Source organism: Fistularia commersonii, chromosome 20, assembly GCF_037954325.1.
Source record: "Fistularia commersonii isolate RoL2024-O1a breed Wild chromosome 20, RoL_Fcom_v1.0, whole genome shotgun sequence".
In the NCBI taxonomy this organism is placed as follows: Eukaryota; Metazoa; Chordata; class Actinopteri; order Syngnathiformes; family Fistulariidae; genus Fistularia; species Fistularia commersonii.
Window position 1 is genome coordinate 15,150,118 of NC_141303.1, and position 18,188 is coordinate 15,168,305.

Here is an 18,188-nt window from a genome sequence, read left to right on the forward strand (position 1 = left end):
GAACCGAAAGCATTTTTCATCCATTCATTCATTAATTCATTCGTCCATCCATATCACTGGAGGGTGCTGGAGCCAATGCTCCCTGTAATTGGGTTAGAGGCTGGGTTCACCCTGGACCAATCACAGGGACACAACTGAAGACATGCATCCATTCAAACACCATCGAGAGACAGGCAACATTTGTCATTCACTCTCATATTAACATTGTATAGACATAAATAATTCACTCACTCATTCCTACACTCTATCGACATCCCACCATTAACCCTCTCATTCATGCATCATAGAGACATACAATGATTCACTCACTCCTTCACACACTTTATACATACAGTCATTCGCCCTCTAATTCATATGTCCAATATTAACATAAAGCATTCACAGGTTACATCGCCCCCTAACATTCACCGTCATCCAAAGGTTATATAGACTTTTAATATTCACTCTGTCATTCACACCTCATCTAGACATCCAACATTCACAGTTTACATAGATGTCTGTTCACCCTGTCATCCACAGGTTATTTTGGCATCTGACATTCACCCTGTCACTCATACATCATGGCAGCTTCAAAGTGTTGAGTATGTGCTCCCCCAGACCGCGCACACACACACACACACACACACACACACACACACACACACACACACAGAGGTAAATGATCTCCACATCTACCGTGTGAACAAAATACGAATCCCCCATTCAAACACGCACACAAATATGTATAGCGCTTGTGTGTGTGTGTCTAAAGCTAAGACGCATATACAGTGATGCGTGACTGGTCATGCGTCTCAGTGTGACGTGCGGATGACTGGGTAAATGGTATGTCTCTTTATGACATGTTGATGAGATGATGAATATTTTTGTCTCTACATCCCATGGGAATGAGATGGTGAATGTTTTATATCTCTGTATGACGTATGAATGAATGAATGGTTGTATGTCTGTCTCCTACATAGATGAGAGGGGGAATGGTTGTACGTTTACATGGATGAGCGGATGAATGTCTGTATCTGGAAGACAGGGTGCATATTTTCGTGCCTCTCTGACATGAATGAGGACGCAAACAGTTGTACATCCACGTGGATGAAAGGGTGAATATATTTCTGAATGTGGATGAGAGGGTGAAGCATTGTGTGTCTCTGTATGAGGTCAATGACGGGGTGAATGGCTGTTCATCTACATGGATGACAGGGCGAATGGTTGCATTTCTCTGTTCGACATGTCGATGAATGTCGGTTAATATTTTTGTTTCTACATCGCGTGTGAATGAGAGGGTGAATGTTATGTATCTCCATACGAAGTGTGAGTGAATGAATGTTGTATGTCTCTCTGTCTCCATGATGTCTCCATGATGAGGGTGAATGGTTGTATGTCTATATGAATAACAGGATGAATGTTTTTCATGTTAGTATGTGAATGAGAGGGTGAAGGGTTGAATGAAGTTCATGACAGAGTTAATGATTATATGTCAGTACAAGGATGAGAGGATGAATGGTTGTATGTCTGTATGATGTGTGAATGAGGGGGTGAATGGCTGTATGCCTCTTTATGAAGTGTGAATGAATGAGTGAACGTTCTTAGGTTCAGCAACAGTGAAGTTTCCATGCCCTGACTCCTCTTCTGGCGGTTCTTTTGTTTCTTTTCGTCTTCTCCATCCTTGGGGGTTTTCCACAAATCCAGAACCATGTGATCCTGTGTCTCATGTTCTTCAAAAAGAGGCCGGGAGAAGAGAGGAAGAGTGGCTGCCTTGGCGAAGGACAGCAGCCTCTGAGAGGAAACGACTCTCTGCCTTGGCGCCCCTGGCAGATGTTTGCGGGTAAACGGAGGAAGGACCTGCTTCCTGTCCAGAGGCTGAGTGGAGATCAGTGGGAGCACAGACGGATGTCTGCTCTGTCACGTCTTGTCCAATGGGAGCGGAGATGACCCAGAGGCCAGCACCCTCCCAGAGGAAATCCTTGGAAAGCGGTGGCTGATTCATTCATTCGTTCATTCAGATAATGTGACAACGTAGCAGACAGGGATCCTCAAACTATGGCTGCCAGAGCGAAGAAGGACGAAGAGCTTCCTATGAAAAGCTACTCGGGTGTCACGTGACACGGTAGAGGACCAGGCGTCCTGTGTGGTAGCTCCACATGAACCCAGGCGAGGAGCCTCCATTGCAAATAATTCTTGTGAGACTTTTCAGGATAAATCTGTCAGATTAGAAGATTAGAAAAGCTGCAGCCAGGGTTTGAAGGTGCTGCAACCCGGGCCATCAGGGAAACGCCATTTTTATCCAAGCTATCGTAGGCGGACCACGACTGACGTGAAGCTGCTGGTGTGAGGCAGCAGCACACCCAGAGGAGGGGAGGGGCACCAACACTCATTCATCCAGTAGTTTTCTTTATCAATCCAGGATGCCGGACTTGAGACTTTGTCAGGATGTATGTGTTGGTAGTCATTATGCTGGTTTGTCTCAGGAGCATGGAGTCTGCTGAGGTGGATGGAGGGGACATTTTGGTGTTCACTCAGGTTTAAAAGTAGAGGTGAGAAATCCTCTGTCTTAACAGAGAAACTTAACGACAAACTCTGAAGCACCTCAATTATCAGACTACTTTGATTAAATATGGAGACATAAAAGACTCGACTATGAAAAAGGAACTGGACTTCCTCCCTGGAAAGCCTGCCTGCCTCTCCCACCTGCTGGGAAAAGTGTCATGGAACCAATGACTATCTCACAGTACTTCACAGTGGCCAACAAAGCAGTGCCTAGACACCTCACAGTAACTGAAAGAACTACTAAGTGACAGTACTTCTCAGTACTTCACAGTGGATCACAGTGCCTTGAGTACCTCACTGAACCTCAGTACCTCACAGAACATCACAGTGTCTCACGTACCTACTTCACAGTGGATCACAGTGACTCGAGTACCTCCCTGAACCTCAGTGCCTCACTGTGGATCACAGGGCTTCAAATGTGTCACAGTACCTCACAGAACTTCTCAGTAACCTCACAGTACATCACAGTACCTCAGTGTACATCACAAGTTCTTCTCAGTACTACACGGTGCCTCGAGTACCTCAAAGTACTTCACAGTGGCTCACAGTGCCTTGAGTACCTCACAGTACTTCTAAGCACCTCAAAATGTATCAAAGTGCCCTGAGTATTCCACAGCTGTCCAATGACACGCACAATTACACATTCACAATCATACACACAGACACATGCTCTCGACAGGAGACAAGACACTGTCCAACAGTGACTCAGTTGACTAATTTTCCTCTTGCCTAGTCATTGACTGCTGTATGTGTATGTGTGTGTGTGTGTGTGTGTGTGTGTGTGTGTCTGTGTCTGTGTCTAATGAGAGAAAAATCCAATGGCCTTGCCTGAAAACACAAAAACACAACAAGACGGTGCACACACAAACCAGAGTGAAGGATGTGTGTGTTTGTAGGTAGAAGACATCATGGATTATTAGAGGCCTGGTCTGCCTTCTGCTCGCAACGATAATCCCATTACAACTGACAGTGGAGATGAACAGCTCCAATGGCCTATGGACTTTGACATCAGCAATGAGATTAGGGGCAACATGAGGTCCATCTCTGGCGCAACCAAAGAGGAACTTAACTGCATTATCGTTTGCGGCTAAAGTTGGGAGCAAATGCTGTTTGCTGTGCAGTAATTTGATGCAGCTCCCACAACCATAAAGCAACCTGGGGCTGTGGATCACGTTCCACTCCACCATTTAGCAGAGGCGACCAAATCAAAGCCCCCTCCACACTGAACGATCTGACATGGATTTGTTGAGGAAACCTGGCTGTACCAGGGGAGTTCCAGCCTGATATTCAAGGATTAGCCTTGATTCGGAGGTGGATGAATCAGAACTGGGGAGATGTTCCAGGAAATTCCACAAATACCAATGCAGAAGAAAACCAAGCGAGACGTGGATAGAGCAGAGCCTTAGATTTAGATAGGACAAACCTTTCGAACTATAACAAACTCTCAGCTGCCAAATTATTAAGTAATGCCTGACAAGGGGAGCAGTTGCCCGGCAACAACCCACCAGGATTGCATTAATCACAAAACACTCTCAAAGACGTTAACTCATCCTGGCGGTAATTTCAGGGGGCGGTAATCTGCGCCGCCATGCTCCAGGTATTACACCTTCGAGAGAGCATTATGCCGGACTCTTCCAGGAAAAAGCCCAGATGCGGCGTAACAGACCTCGGCAGCTCCCGCCAAGAGACGCGTAAGAGATGAGCGTTATAATCCCTGCCGGGGGGGGGGGGGGAGATTTATGGTGCAGCTGTTGTACTATACTGCTTCCATTCCACCCAGGTGAGGGTGTACTCAATCTTGGCGGTGACAGGGGGGGGCACGGAAAAGCCAGAATTAATTGCCGGTGGACATCTGCAGGTACGCAGAGGAAGTGGTGACATATAGTATGCTTACAAGCAAGGGGAATAAAAACCTGAAGAGTGGATAAAGTCATGAATAAACAAGTGAAGCAGTGGTGTTTCTGGCAGTTTTAATGCCGCGTTCATTGGTGCTTAAACAAATGCAACAAATAGATGCTGAACCTTGGCTGTCAGGGGGGAAAGGTCTGTGGCGTCTTGGTATCAACTTGGTGACCTTAAAGCACATCTTTACTGGACTTGGCAAAGGTTCTCCACTGATAGAGGACTGGATTCACCCATTCGCCATCACACACCCATGGTGGCTGAGTTGCTATGCAAGGTGTTAAGTAGGCCACGGGAGCAAGAGTGTCTTGCCAAAGGACACTTGGACATGTAGACAAGAGGAGCTGGGAATCAAACCACCAACTTCCCGATGGGAGGGGTAAAGCATCAAAGTGTTGGGGCCAATGGGAACAATGCCTTCTTCTCCTAAGGACTGCTCCCTTCAGCCAATCACCTGCCTCCATCTAACCTTCTACTCTCACATCAATTGACTTTCTGTACTCTGCTCCTCCTCTCTGGTCTTCCTCTGGACCTCCGATGTGGCAGCTCCAACCTCAACATCCCTCTACCCAGTTTCATCCCTCCTCCGTCCATCTCCAAACCATCTCGGCCTGACTTTACCTCCAAATATCTAAAAACTGGTGTCACTCTTGTCGCGCCCGAGCAACCACAGCCAGGCAGGGAGATCTTCATATTCTTCTGTCTTTTCCTTTGGTTGCTCATCCACAGCCGATCACCTGCCTCCATCTAAGCCTCTTCTCACACCATCTAACCTCCTGTCCTGTTCCCCTCCATCAATAAACCTCCCCTCTGGTCTTCCTCTGGACCTCCTGTCTGGCAGTTCCAGCCTCAACATCCTTCTACCCAGCTCCCCAACACCCTCTTAGACTTTATCTTCAGACCATCCACCATGCGCTATCCTTTTGATGGACTCCATCCACCTTACCCCCACAGAAGAACCTCCACACCTTCACCCCTGTCTTCTCCTCAATGTCCCCGAACCAGAAACAGCAGCTGCTCCCACTTCCGTCTTCTCCACCTTTCCTTTCATGCTCCTTCATCACCCCTGGCACGATCCTCCACCTCTTCTCCACCCTCTCCATTGCTGTGGACTGTGGGCCCTCCACTTTCTTCAACTCCACCCCCTTGTAACCAATGGGAATCCCTTGAACTCCCTGCTTTTTGAGCTAACATTACCTGCACCTACTAAAAGTCTAGAAGCAAAAAACCCAAATGATCAATCACATGCCTATCAATGAAGAGTTCTAGATCAATGCAATTGATTATCTGCAATACAAGTATGTGGCCTGGAGTGCATCGTGCCTGTAGACAACCCCTAATATTTCACTACATCTTGATATAAATGTCTAATCCAGGGGCTGGGCTTCCAATCCAGAAGCTGTTCTATAATTCAACGCTGTTCAGAAGGCCATTGTCATGATAGCTCAAGATCTCCACGTCCTCACACCACTCCAAGATGACACTGCGCTCCAGCTTCTGACAGGGACTTCTTTTGTATTTTACCATTCATGTTTTATTGAGCATTAGTCGGGCTACAATGGCAGAAAAATCATAAGATGAAAGAGAAGAAGCTGGCCTCGCTTGTTCTTGGAATCGTCCGGGCGATATTGTGGACTGGAGAGCTTTGAACATCTGAGTGGACCACAAAGAACGGTACTGATTAAGCTCTCCTCAAAGATGGAGCTCCAAGCTGCTATCAGCCCTCGGGAGAATCTTAGCTCATCACAGCTAGATGATTCCAGGATGTCAATAATGTCTGTTATGCATGAATGAGATCCCAAACCTGGTTGGAGGAACATCCTCCAGAAAAAAAATAGTCATTTGGCAGACACTTTTATCCAAAGCGACTTAACAGTGGAGATGCCGGATATTGAACCCTGGACCTGTGCTCTACCACTGAGCTACACGTTCACCTCCAGGTTCGGGTAACATCCTCCAGGTTGACAGAACGTCCCCCATGTTGGAAGGAAATAATCCTAGTTGAAGGAAAATCCTCCAAGTTGGAGGAACATCCTCCAGGTTGGAGGTACATCCTCCTGATTAGGTTGAACATCCACTAGGATGGAGGATCATCTAAGGTCTGAGCCTCCTGCTGCCATGTCAGGTGTTCTTCACCCCAAGACCACCTGCTTGATCATCTAGCCCCACTTTTGAGGGACAGGACAAAAACAGGAAATCTCATCTCCGTCCACGGGCCGAATCATCAAGACGTCAGACTTTGGTTTGGTCTCCAAGGAAACCCACATCCCTCCATCCCTCTATCCCTCTCTTCTCAGAACGGATGAGACTGGCCTAAGAAGGAGATTAAGATTGATATCTGGAAAATTAATTGTCTACTGTTGGTGTGTGTGTGTGTGTGTGTGTGTGTGTGTGTGTGTGTGTGTGTGTGTGTGTGTGTGTGTGTGTGTGTTTGTGTGTTTGTGTTTGTGTGTGTCTCAGTGATATTTAAGACGCTTTACTCGTCCTCAGAGGGAGGACGGTAGTGGAATTGGCCAAAAGGAGGGGTTGAGGGTTAGTGGATGCTCTTCATCCCTGCAGCAAAGCCAATCTTCTCGCTGAGCGAATGGGATTTCCTGAGGATTCGAGATAGACACATGGCAACACACACAGCGTGTGTGTGTGCGTGAGGCTCAGCTGTCAGTGGTCAGAAGGGCAGGAGGAGTCGTCTGTGGGATTACAATGTTAACGAGACGGCTGAGGAGAAGATGGAGAGGGAGCGTGAAAGTTCCACGGGCGGCGCTGGGATGGAGACCCAGATTCTGCTTCTACCTCCACCTGCAACGTCCAGATCCACTGAGACCAAAGAAGGTCCAAACCTTCTCCTGATCAGATGTTCTCCAGCTCACAAGATGAGACATCAGCAACTCAGGACTGTTAAGTATCCTACAGGAGCTTCAAGATACCAATCATCAGGTCTTCATCCCAGATGCTCCCATTCATTCATTTTCTATACCTCTGACCCTGCACTCAGGGTCACATGAGCCTATTCAAGCTGTCACTGGACGAGAGATGGGTTCATGAGAGGGTGAATGGTTGGATGTCTCCATATGTTCCAGGGCCACATATGGAGACATCCAACCATTCACCCTCTCATTCACATCTCATATAGAGTATACAACTACTGATCCTCATTCACACCTCATATAGACATCCAACCATTTACCCTCTCATCACACTTCTGGACAATGTAGGGTCTCCTGCATATGTTTGGACTGTGGGAAGAACAAGGAGAACCTTGAGGAACCCCATACAGACACGGGTGGAGAACATGGAGACTCCATACAAAAAGGATTCTAACCGTGGACCTTCTGGCAATAAGGAAGAAGCACTAACTGCCACACCGCTATCCTGGTTTCTCTTTCTTACATCATCATACCAGTCTGGCATCACTGTCCAGGCCCCTGCGCGGCCTGTCTGGTTCCTTACCTGGACCTTCAGGGTCCTCCTGTCATGTGATGCCATCAGTTTGAGAAAGCACAGTGGTAAACTAGGAGCGGGCCTGCTGATGCTATTTAAAAAAAAGAATTGCCATCGTGTTTAAATATTTCATTTCCCCTTGTCAGCATTATCATGATGTATTCCCAGAAGTTATGTTTTGGGGCCCATGAATGTGCACATGGGGGCGTTAGCACTGCATTAACAGGCCTTTCACAGCGGCTACGGGGGGGAAACAAAGCCAGGAACACTCAGGGGGCACTCATTATCCCTGAACCCGGGGCTCAGACCCGAGCCCTCGGATTGCCAATGGGAATGTAATGGCTTTCAGAGGCTCTGGAGAGCAAGGTGAACTCCTGCCACCCACATACCCAGCCCAGAGATGAGCTCTGTATCCAAATAATAAACGTGATGAAAAGCCTCCGTCCGCCTGCTGTCTCCATAAAAACCACCATAAACCTGAAGCCGGCTGATCTGGTTCTTCTCAAACGAGCAGCTGCTGTCGGAGCCGTGGGAGCCACGTGTCCCGGCCAAACTTCGCAATCCTTCAGCCACCTTTCCAGGCGCCTTGAAAGCCTTTTCCAGCAAACATGTGCAGCTTCTATGGCGTGACAGAAGCTACCAGGTCACACACTCGTAGCAGAAGGGTTGCTCTCCAAAGTTGTACCTCCGTTTCTTGCGAGCGGAACACAACTAGCAAAACCCTTCGTCTGAAGCCTTTGGCCTCCAAACGCTTCTTTGGGTAAAAGAAGTTCTTGCTCATTGACCAACTGTTCTGAGAAGACGTGCACATTGTCAATCACTTTCCAGGTTTTCCAGGAGGCCTGGGAACCCTTGGGTAGCTTGGCTGATTTTCGAACCACATGTGACAAACCAGAAGTTGCCTTCTCTGCATGGTGACTCGTTGAAAACGGCATATGGAAGGATAAGAAACTGCTCTGGGAGACACAATTCACTGTCGTCACAGAAACCCCGGAATCTGGATATGACAGCGGAGCACAAGTTCAACAGACCCAAGGCGATGTCTCAGAAGAGTTGCCATCCTTTAAGGACCTGGGAATCAGAACCCGCGACAAATTAGTTTTGAAAGTCTCAAGCGCCCGGTTGGTTCCACGACAGCGATCGGCAGTTGCCTGATTCGTTGCTGAAAGCCGAATATGACAGACTACTCCTTGCCTGGGTGAAGATTAAGAGGGTCTGCTTGTGAACATCTAATCAGCGAGCAGAAGGAATTAGCGCTGACGTGCTGTGCTGCTCTGAAGGCTGTTTTCTTTTATTAATCGCTGACAACAAAACCCCTTGAAGGAGCCTAATCCAGGAAGCAGGAAGCTCAGCCGCTTGATCCCGGCGATGAGATCTTCAGCCCGAGTCTAATTCCGCTGCCTTTCTTTTCTGGGAGGTTCCACAAAGCACCTGAAAGCCGGCCTGTAGTTCTGACCAACCACAGCCAGGCAGGGACATCTTAATATTCTTCTCCATCTTTTTCTTTAGCTGCTCCTCGACCTGCCACCATCTAAGCCTGTTCTCACACCATCCAATCTCCAGTCCCAATCCCTCCATCCCTAAACCTACTCTCTGGTCTTCCACTGGACAGCTCCAACCTCAGCATCTTTCTACTCAGATCTCCAACACTATCTCACACTTTATCTTCAGAACATCAACCATGTGCTGTCCCTTTGATGGACTTCTTCCTGATCCTCTCTATCGTCTTCACTGCCAAAGAAGAACCTCCACTTCTTCATCCCTGTCTCCAGTCTTCTCCTCAATGCGACTGTCAGGGAAACCTTTATATCAAGACTGTTAAGATAAACAGCTTAAACTGTTTAATCTTGATTCATTAATCACGATGATTAATTCGATTAAGATCTTGAACTCCAGGACAATGACTCGTAAAATCCACAGTTGCACTCCCCGGCTCTAATTGGGGCTGCAACAATACCTGGCGCCACCAAGGTAGCTCACTCTATACAGCCACCTCTGGGTGGCAAGTTTAGGCCCAAGCAAACTTGAGATGCGCTGACAGGCAGTAGTGGTGACGCCCCGCAGGGAGTTCTCCTTTGACCACTGCATTTCCTGTTTAAAGCACCATGTCAATGGCAAGCATGCATAATTAGGGATTCCTCTGCAGGGGCTTTGTCCACATCTACACTGGCTTGGACGAATCCCGGGGAACGTCATCTGACATGTACTACAACTCAAAATTCTCTTCCCTCTCATTTCAGTCCCCCCTCCGTCTTCTCGTTCCTGTGTTCTCCCGCCGACCGCCTTGCTGTATCTGCCCGATGTCCTTCTTCACATAGGGGTCACTTCTTCCTCTCTGATTTACTGTCCATTCTCTGCCCGTCCTTCTCTCTCTAGACCGACGAGTAAATCTGTTCTCTCCAGCCGTTCAAACACTCTTTTTTTCCCCTTTGAAGGCCGGGGCTCGTTTGATTGGCTGTCAGACACTTGATCGCTCATATTATAACTATTCCAGCCAATACAGGGAGGAGGGAGGCCAGGTTCCTCTCACCATCCAAGAGCAAGCAGAGGGTTCACTGGAGACCCTTAAGTGTCGAGACTTGTGAATGAGAGTGAATGACTGTATAAGAATATGAATAAATTGATGAACGCATGTCTCTATATCGTGAGTGAATGAGTGGCTCATAAGTTGTATGCCTCTACACGATGAGTGAATGAGAGGGTGAATGGTTGCATGTCTCGATATGACACGTGAATTACAGGGTGAATGGGTGTTCGTGTCTATATGACGTGAATGAGAGAGAGAATGGTAACATGTCTATATGATGAGTGTACGAGTGACACAAAAGTGAGAGAGATGGTTAATGGTAACGTGTCTGTATGAGTGTCTCAAAAGTTGTATGTCTCTATATGATGAGTGAATGACAGGGTGAATGGGTGTTTGTCTCGATATGACCTGTGAATGAGGGGGTGAATGGTAACATATCTCTATATGATGAGTGAATGACTGACTCAAAAGTTTAATGCTTCGATATGACAGGTTAGTGAGACGGTGAATGGTACTATGTGTCTATCTTTGGTGATTGACAGGTCCAGGGTGAACCCCACCTCTCATCCAATGACAATTGGGATAGGCCCATTTACCCATCCACCAATTCACCCCCCGAAACCTGAGAGCTGGATAAGCGGTGTAGCAAATAAATGAATGAATATTTTGGCCCCTCATGTTCTTGTCCACGACAAATGAGAACACAGCCCTGCATCTCATCCATTCATCTATCTTCCAAAGAGGATTTTAAGCTTTGATTTCCGTTCCAAGTTCTCCTCCGCGTCCTCCTCGGGGGGGCCAAGCTCCTCCACATCTGGCCGGAGCTTCACGTCTGCTGCCGTCTGATCTCCGTGTCTGATCTGGTGTTTTCATCCGCAGTTCTGCCGCGAAAACGAATAAACTGCGATCGAGACACTCGTTCCACTGCCGACAGCCTGAGCGATTAAGGGGTGAAATCAGAGGGAACATTAATCCCCCCCAAAGGTCGGCGTTCTCCAGATTTATACGGGTCCGAACGGGTATGATGTTCCCCGCTGTGACTGATGAGGTCCCTGGAGATCTAGTGTTCCCTCATGACTTCGGTTAATGTGTAATAACAGAACATTAAACTGCAAGGACAAGACCTCAGAAGGGTCAGAGCTGCTGTCATGGACCTACGAGGTTCTATATCCGTCTGGAGAACACTGAGGCCGATTCGACATCTGGACTTTTAAAATCAACTGGACAGAGGAGTAGAAAGTTTCCCTCCACAATGGATGGTCCCACTCTGCAACGGATGGTCCCTGAACACATCATAGTCTAGGACTTCTATCTGGAGATCCATCAGGGCTGTTCGGTTCGTCTGGCCACTGCCAACCTGAGGCCGCCAGGCGGCTATCAATCTCAGAAGGACCTCCGGGTGCTGATGAGTTGTCTGGACACTTGCCAATGATTGACTGACAATAAAAAAAAGGGGGAAGGACTTGGAGTTGCCTCTGAGTGACAACAGCAGGCAGACGTTTTGGATACCACCTGATACGGAAACGCTGAAGGTCCAAATCCGACATACGATGGGACCGAAAGGAAGTCCACATGCATGTCTATATGACAGGATGAATAAGTGAGTGTTTGCATGTTTCTATGGAGAATGAATGAGTGAATAGTTGCATGTTTCCAGATGACAGGATGAATGAGAGGGTGAATGGTAGTGTGTATGACATCTGGATGACAGGTTGAATGCTTGCGTCCCCATTGAGTCCCTGCCTCTCGTCCAATACGGTTGGAATAGGCTGTGCCCACCGCGACCCTGACTGAGGATAAATGGTGTTGATAATGAATGAATGACTGAATGAATGGAATGTGAAGAGAAAAGGTCTGCTGAAGCTCCTGTTCGGGGTGAAGGGAGTGAAGAAATGACCAGCAGATGTTTGCCTCAGGAAGGTCTTAGCACTCAGAGGAGGCTTGACAGGCCAGGATCTTTCGAGGAGAAGAAACTCAAACCTTTGATGGAGCAAAAAATCGTCCATCTACCTCCACCTTCTAATCCACAAGCAAAGAGGAGTGGGTATCTCAGGTGGACCACCAGGGACTGCTGCTGACCAGGAGCTCAGTGGACATCAGAAAAATGGAAGTTCCCGGAGAGGAGCTCATTTGCTTATCCTACCAGGAGTTAAAACTTGGTAGACGCTGCTTTCATAGCCACACACACACACACACACACACACACACACACACAAAGAGTCATTTGTCATCTGTCATTTGTTTTGAGGACAGTAGAATGGAGGATTTATCAGTCCGATGCTTCGGGACACCCCCAGAAGACCGATGAAACCATCCAAAAGACCAGAGGATGGAAAAACACAAACACCCCTCGACGCCACAATCACAGAATGTCAGAAACCACCTCCTCAGGAGGATCTAAGTGGATGTCAGGTGATGGATGCTCTTGATTGGACAGCAGGAGCTCCAGGCTCCTCTCTCAGAAATAACAACATTCTCCAAAGCAAAGCATGTGAGGAGAAGCAGAGGGGCCGCATGAAGGGATCACATAGGAATATTGAGATGAACATCTACCAAAATCAAGAGAGCGGCCTTTGATCATCATGGTCCCCGAGGATCTCCTGCTTGGTCAGTTGGCGAGAGATTCTTACCTCCTTCCCGGACAGGTAGTAGGCCGACAGTAAGCCTCCAACAAAGCGGATGTTCACCTCGAACACGGAGATCTCTGCATTCTGCAAAGGGGGAGAAGAAACATGTGAGGGGCAGTGGGTGCAAACATCTCGGGCCACCGGAGCAGGAGCACCACAGTCAGGTGATGGAAGAACATCAGGGAGAAGGTCATCTGAAAGTACCTTACATCAGCTTAGAGACATAACTGAAGATCTCAGAGGAGGCAGAACCTACAAACTCAAACCTCTTTCTCACAGCAGGAACTTTTCTTAGTTCCTTGAACCTTTTCAGGAACGCGGCAGTTTCTCTGTGCATTGAGACAGCAGAGGAACCAGGGACTGTGGACCTCAGCTCCTAGAAGCATCTCAGCTCCAAGGCAGCCTCTTTTTACGCTTCCATAGGAACTCATAGATGATTGGTGGAGCTAAAAAGGCTATCACCAGATACTTCTCCAGATATGTTCTCTCGGGAGAAGTATCAGATGTTCTCTTTGGACCAAATGTAATGAATGGATGAAGAGGTCCTTCTGGCTTGCTAGGCCTCAGAGGGGTTTCCAGAGTTCACAGAGGAACATCTGTATTTTGAGCGAGAATAAGAGTTGAGTTAGCTAACAGCTCACGGGGTTCCTCACAGTGCAGGGAGAAGATAAAACACTTCAACCAACTTCAACTCTGTGGCGCATCCACCTTCATGTTTTCCCAGTTTTTCTCCTTGGTGGTTTGTTTTGGTGTTTGGAGCTGAAGGCGCATACTGCAGACTGGCCCCTCCCGTGGTCCCTCAATGCATGTTAGAATGCAAAACAAGGTTCCACTGGAGGAGGCAACCTCCTGGAAACTCAAGGTGGACCCTTATTAGAACTTCTTCAAAAGCAGCTATGGACACATCTGGACACTGAAAGGTGCAAAATCTGATGTTCTTATGTTCCTCAGCCTCACCTGGTTCCTCCTCTCTGTCTTCAGCACATGCAAGGACACTCAGCAGTGTTTGTTTGTTTGCTCATTCATACATTCATCATGTACTCAGGGTCACAGGGGGTGGAGCCTATCCCTTCTATGATTGGGCGAAAGGCAGGGTTCACCCGACCTGTCCATCATAGAGACACGATTCATCCTCTCATACATATATGGAAATAAAATTTTCACTCATTTATTCACAGTCATTTCGACATACAACTATTGACAGGTTATGGAGCGACACGGCTGTTCACACTCATTCAAATGTCATATAGAGACGTAAAACAATTCATTCACACGTCATAGACACACAACTATTCACCCTCTCATTCACTTGAATGGAAATAAAAATTTTACTCAATTATTCATACATCATATAGAGACATAAAACCATTTACGTTCTCATTAATATATGTGGAAATAAAAATGTTAAAGTTGAATAAATGTTAAATAAAAATAAACCCTCTTACTCACATGTCATAGACACAAATATTCCCAGGTAACATAGAGACATACCGTTTTTCACAACCATAAGGCGCACCGTACTAAAACACGCAGTCTCAGTTATGTGTGCCATTACTGCATTTAACACACACATAAGGCGCACCTGATTATAGGGCGCGCGTTTTATATACAATCCACGCCCACACTTTCCCCTTTAACGTTCTCATGGTGTCCTCTACTACGTCTGCCTTACAACAACAACACACACACAAACATACAAGTGTGCGTATTTAAAAATAGAGCAGGAGCAAAACTGAGTTTGGTATTCAAATTTTTTTATCGGTAATCGTCATCAATCGAACCCATCAAAGTCCTCATCCTCTGTTTCTGATTTGAACAGCTGCGCTAAATCTCCATCAAACATGCCAGGTTCACTTTCTTCACTGTCAGAGTGGCTTTCCGTGCCGCGCGGCTCCTCAGAAATGATGCCGGCTTTTGCGAAAGCTCGAACAACAGTGCCGGCAGACACGTTAGCCCAAGCATCTACAATCCATTTGCAAATTGCCTTCCACTCTTAGTGAAACTGTGGTCTCCAAGAAGACTTTTCGTACTCCGTTGTGCGTATCGCTACCGTGCTGGTCCCCTTCTTCTCCACAGTGTGACTCACAGTCGAAAGTGAGTGGCACCTCGTCCATGTTGGTGATGTGTTTGTTGGCGATGTTTTCAGGGTTGTTAAAACAACGGTGTTCTGCATAACGCACATAGCTGTTCTTAAAATACAATCAACGCCCACACTTCCCCCCTTAACGTTCTCATGGTGTTCTCTACTACATCCACCTTACAACAACACACACACAGGGCACACTGCACTATACAGCGCGCCGCACATTTTGAAGAAAATTGAAGCCTTTATGTGCGCCTTATAGTCGTGAAAATATGGTACTATTCACCCGCTCACTCATACACCATATAAAGACAAAACTATTCACTCTCTCATTTATGTCACAGACACATACAACCATTCACCCTCTCATTCACTCATCACATAGACATTCGACTATTCACACCCTCATTCACATTTAGAAATAAAAATTTCACTCACGCATTCACACACCTTATAGATCTAAAACAATTAACCATTTCACTCACAAGTAATACAGAAAGACAACCATTCACAGGTCTTGTAGAGATACACAACCATTCACCCTCATTCACATGTATGGAAAAAGAATTTCACTCTCTCATTCATACGCCATGTAGACATACAACCATGTAGACATACAACCCTCTCATTCATTCATGATGAATGAATGAGAGGGTGAATGATTGTATGTCTACATGGCGTCTACATGTATGTCTACATGAATTGTCATAATATATCCATATTATAGACATACAACTATTCATTTTCTCATTCACATATATGGAAATAATTTCCCTCACTCATTCACACATCATAGAGACAAAACCCTTCACAGATCATGTAGAGACACAAAGCATTCACCCTCTTTTCATACATGATCTAGAGACAAAAAAACAATTCACTCTCTTTTACACATCATTAAGACATACGACTCTTCACCTTCTCACTTACATACATGAAAATATGTGAATATCATACAGACATACAACCATTCACAAGTAACATAGAGACACACAACCATTCACCTTCTCATTCACATATATAGAAATAAAACTTTCACCCTCTCATTTACACATCACATCGAGATAGACAACATTCACCCATCCTTCATGCATCATATAGACATACGACCATCTTCAGCTCTTGTGGAGACAGTCAACCGTTCACTCATTCACATATATAGAGATATGCAGCCATTCCCCCTCTCAGTCATACGTCACAGCAAATGTCATCTTGTGCCTGTGTGTCTGATCACTTGGAACTGTGGAAACCTCAACCATCAACCTCCATATCCTTCCAGACTGACATGCATGATTGGCGTCTATGACAGAAAGTTGGCGCTCCTTGCCTTGTGTATGAGTCCTTTCCGACCTGTTTGCTCGCCTCCAGCAGCGGCGGATTGGCCGCTCAAACTTGCAGCGCATTTAAAAAAAAAAAAAAAAAAAAAATCAAAAAAGGATCACAAAGCCTCTATTTAAAGCCCGTTGTTATGGCGACACAATGGCAAGAACAATGACAGAAGACTGAAAGTTGGTCTCGGCTGTGCGTTCCAGCTCACAGCACCTCGCTTTCTGGATAAAAAAACGTCTTCATGAATCCGCGCCGGAGTCGGATGGAGGTTTTCTGTTTTTGTGTCGGAGTGACGCCTCTCACCAGTCGGGTGCTGACAAGTGCAGATAAGACAATGACGCGTGTGGAAAACAAAACAAAACCCCATGGCGGGCCGGAGGAGCAGCTTCCCGATGCGCCATTGTGCCTCGGCTGAGTCACTGATGAAGATGAGAGATTGCGTCTCTAATTCCATCTCATTAGAAACAAATTATTTCCAGGCTCCTCCAGGAGCCGCATTCCTTCACGCCGTGGAGAAGTCAAAACGTACAGGCGTTTGTATCTGTCCCTGAGCCTTCCGGTGAGGTCTCCTCAAAGGAGCAGCAGCAGGAGGACCGGGAGGAGACGTTTGCTTTCATCCATCCACATTCAGCCATTCACACAACCCTGGCAGCAGGCTTGACTAGCGAGGCCCTGAGCATACAAGTGGGAGCAAGTGGGAGTGGTTCAGTCTTGCCAAAGGGCACTTCACCACACAGACGGGAGGAGCTGGGAATATAACCAGCGACCTTTTGAATCCAGGGACACCTGCTCTACCAACTTAGTCAGAACCACCATCTGTAGCTGCTAGCGAGCTAAGTAGGTAGGTAGATGCTTTCCACCTATGCAAACCTTCAATTACCTTCTTACTGGATCACATTCACCCATTCACTCAGTGAGTCCAGCTGTAATACCACAAGCATCCACAGGGGCGTTGTTTCTCAATAAATCCCTCAAGTGATATCAAACCGTTGTTTCTGCTTAACTGGACAGGCTTCTAGAGCTCGCAATGTTTGTGCACACACACTAGCACATGCACATGCACGCAGACACACACAGACACACACACAACACAAAAGCTACTTTCAGGGGTAAATCAAAACCTGAAAGACTATAAAAGCAATAAAAAAACAAGTTTGCCATCTCGTGTGCGCACGCTTGTGTATGTGTGTTTCCCAGCTATGGATCCACGGGTCACTGTTTGCCTCCCCGCCTCTGGCTTTTATCGATAACCTTGCAGAGGGAAAATCAAAGAATTTCCTCCACCACACACACACACACACACACACACACACACACAACCAGACACACAGAATGTTTTATTTCACGCTGTGAAAGAAAAATTTGCTGCATAAAAGATTTAACAGGCGACAATTTCAAGCTCATTATGTTTATCCTTTTACGAGTAGGTGGGAATATCTTGTGTCTGTGTGTGTGTGTGTGTGTGTGTGTGTGTGTGCATGTTTTGGCAGCACCATCGTCTCGGTCAACCTTTGACCCCTCAGAGACGAGACAAGCCTCACAATGAGTGGCTGGAGAGCCAACGAGCCTCCTGATCCATCAGACTAACTGGAAAGAATCTTATCGGAAAGGGTCTGATCAATAAAGTTTAAGGTTGTTACTGTGGAAACATTTTCGTCAAGATGAACTGCGACGCTGACGTGGATGATAGCTAACCTTAAACTAATAACTTTGTAATAACACAGGAGCGGGATAAATCAAA

At 46.7% G+C, this 18,188-nt stretch overlaps 1 protein-coding gene across 1 annotated transcript in view; it reads right to left on the reverse strand.

Annotated features, from left to right (window-relative positions):
• The window catches only part of man1a1 (mannosidase, alpha, class 1A, member 1), a 91,771-nt gene that overhangs the window by 26,264 nt on the left and 47,319 nt on the right, over window positions 1-18,188 (reverse strand). Inside the window, exon 4 of the mRNA XM_086167376.1 lies at window positions 13,039-13,119. Within this exon, the coding sequence (XP_086023502.1) occupies window positions 13,039-13,119 (81 nt within the window). The remainder of the gene's footprint in view (window positions 1-13,038; window positions 13,120-18,188) is intronic.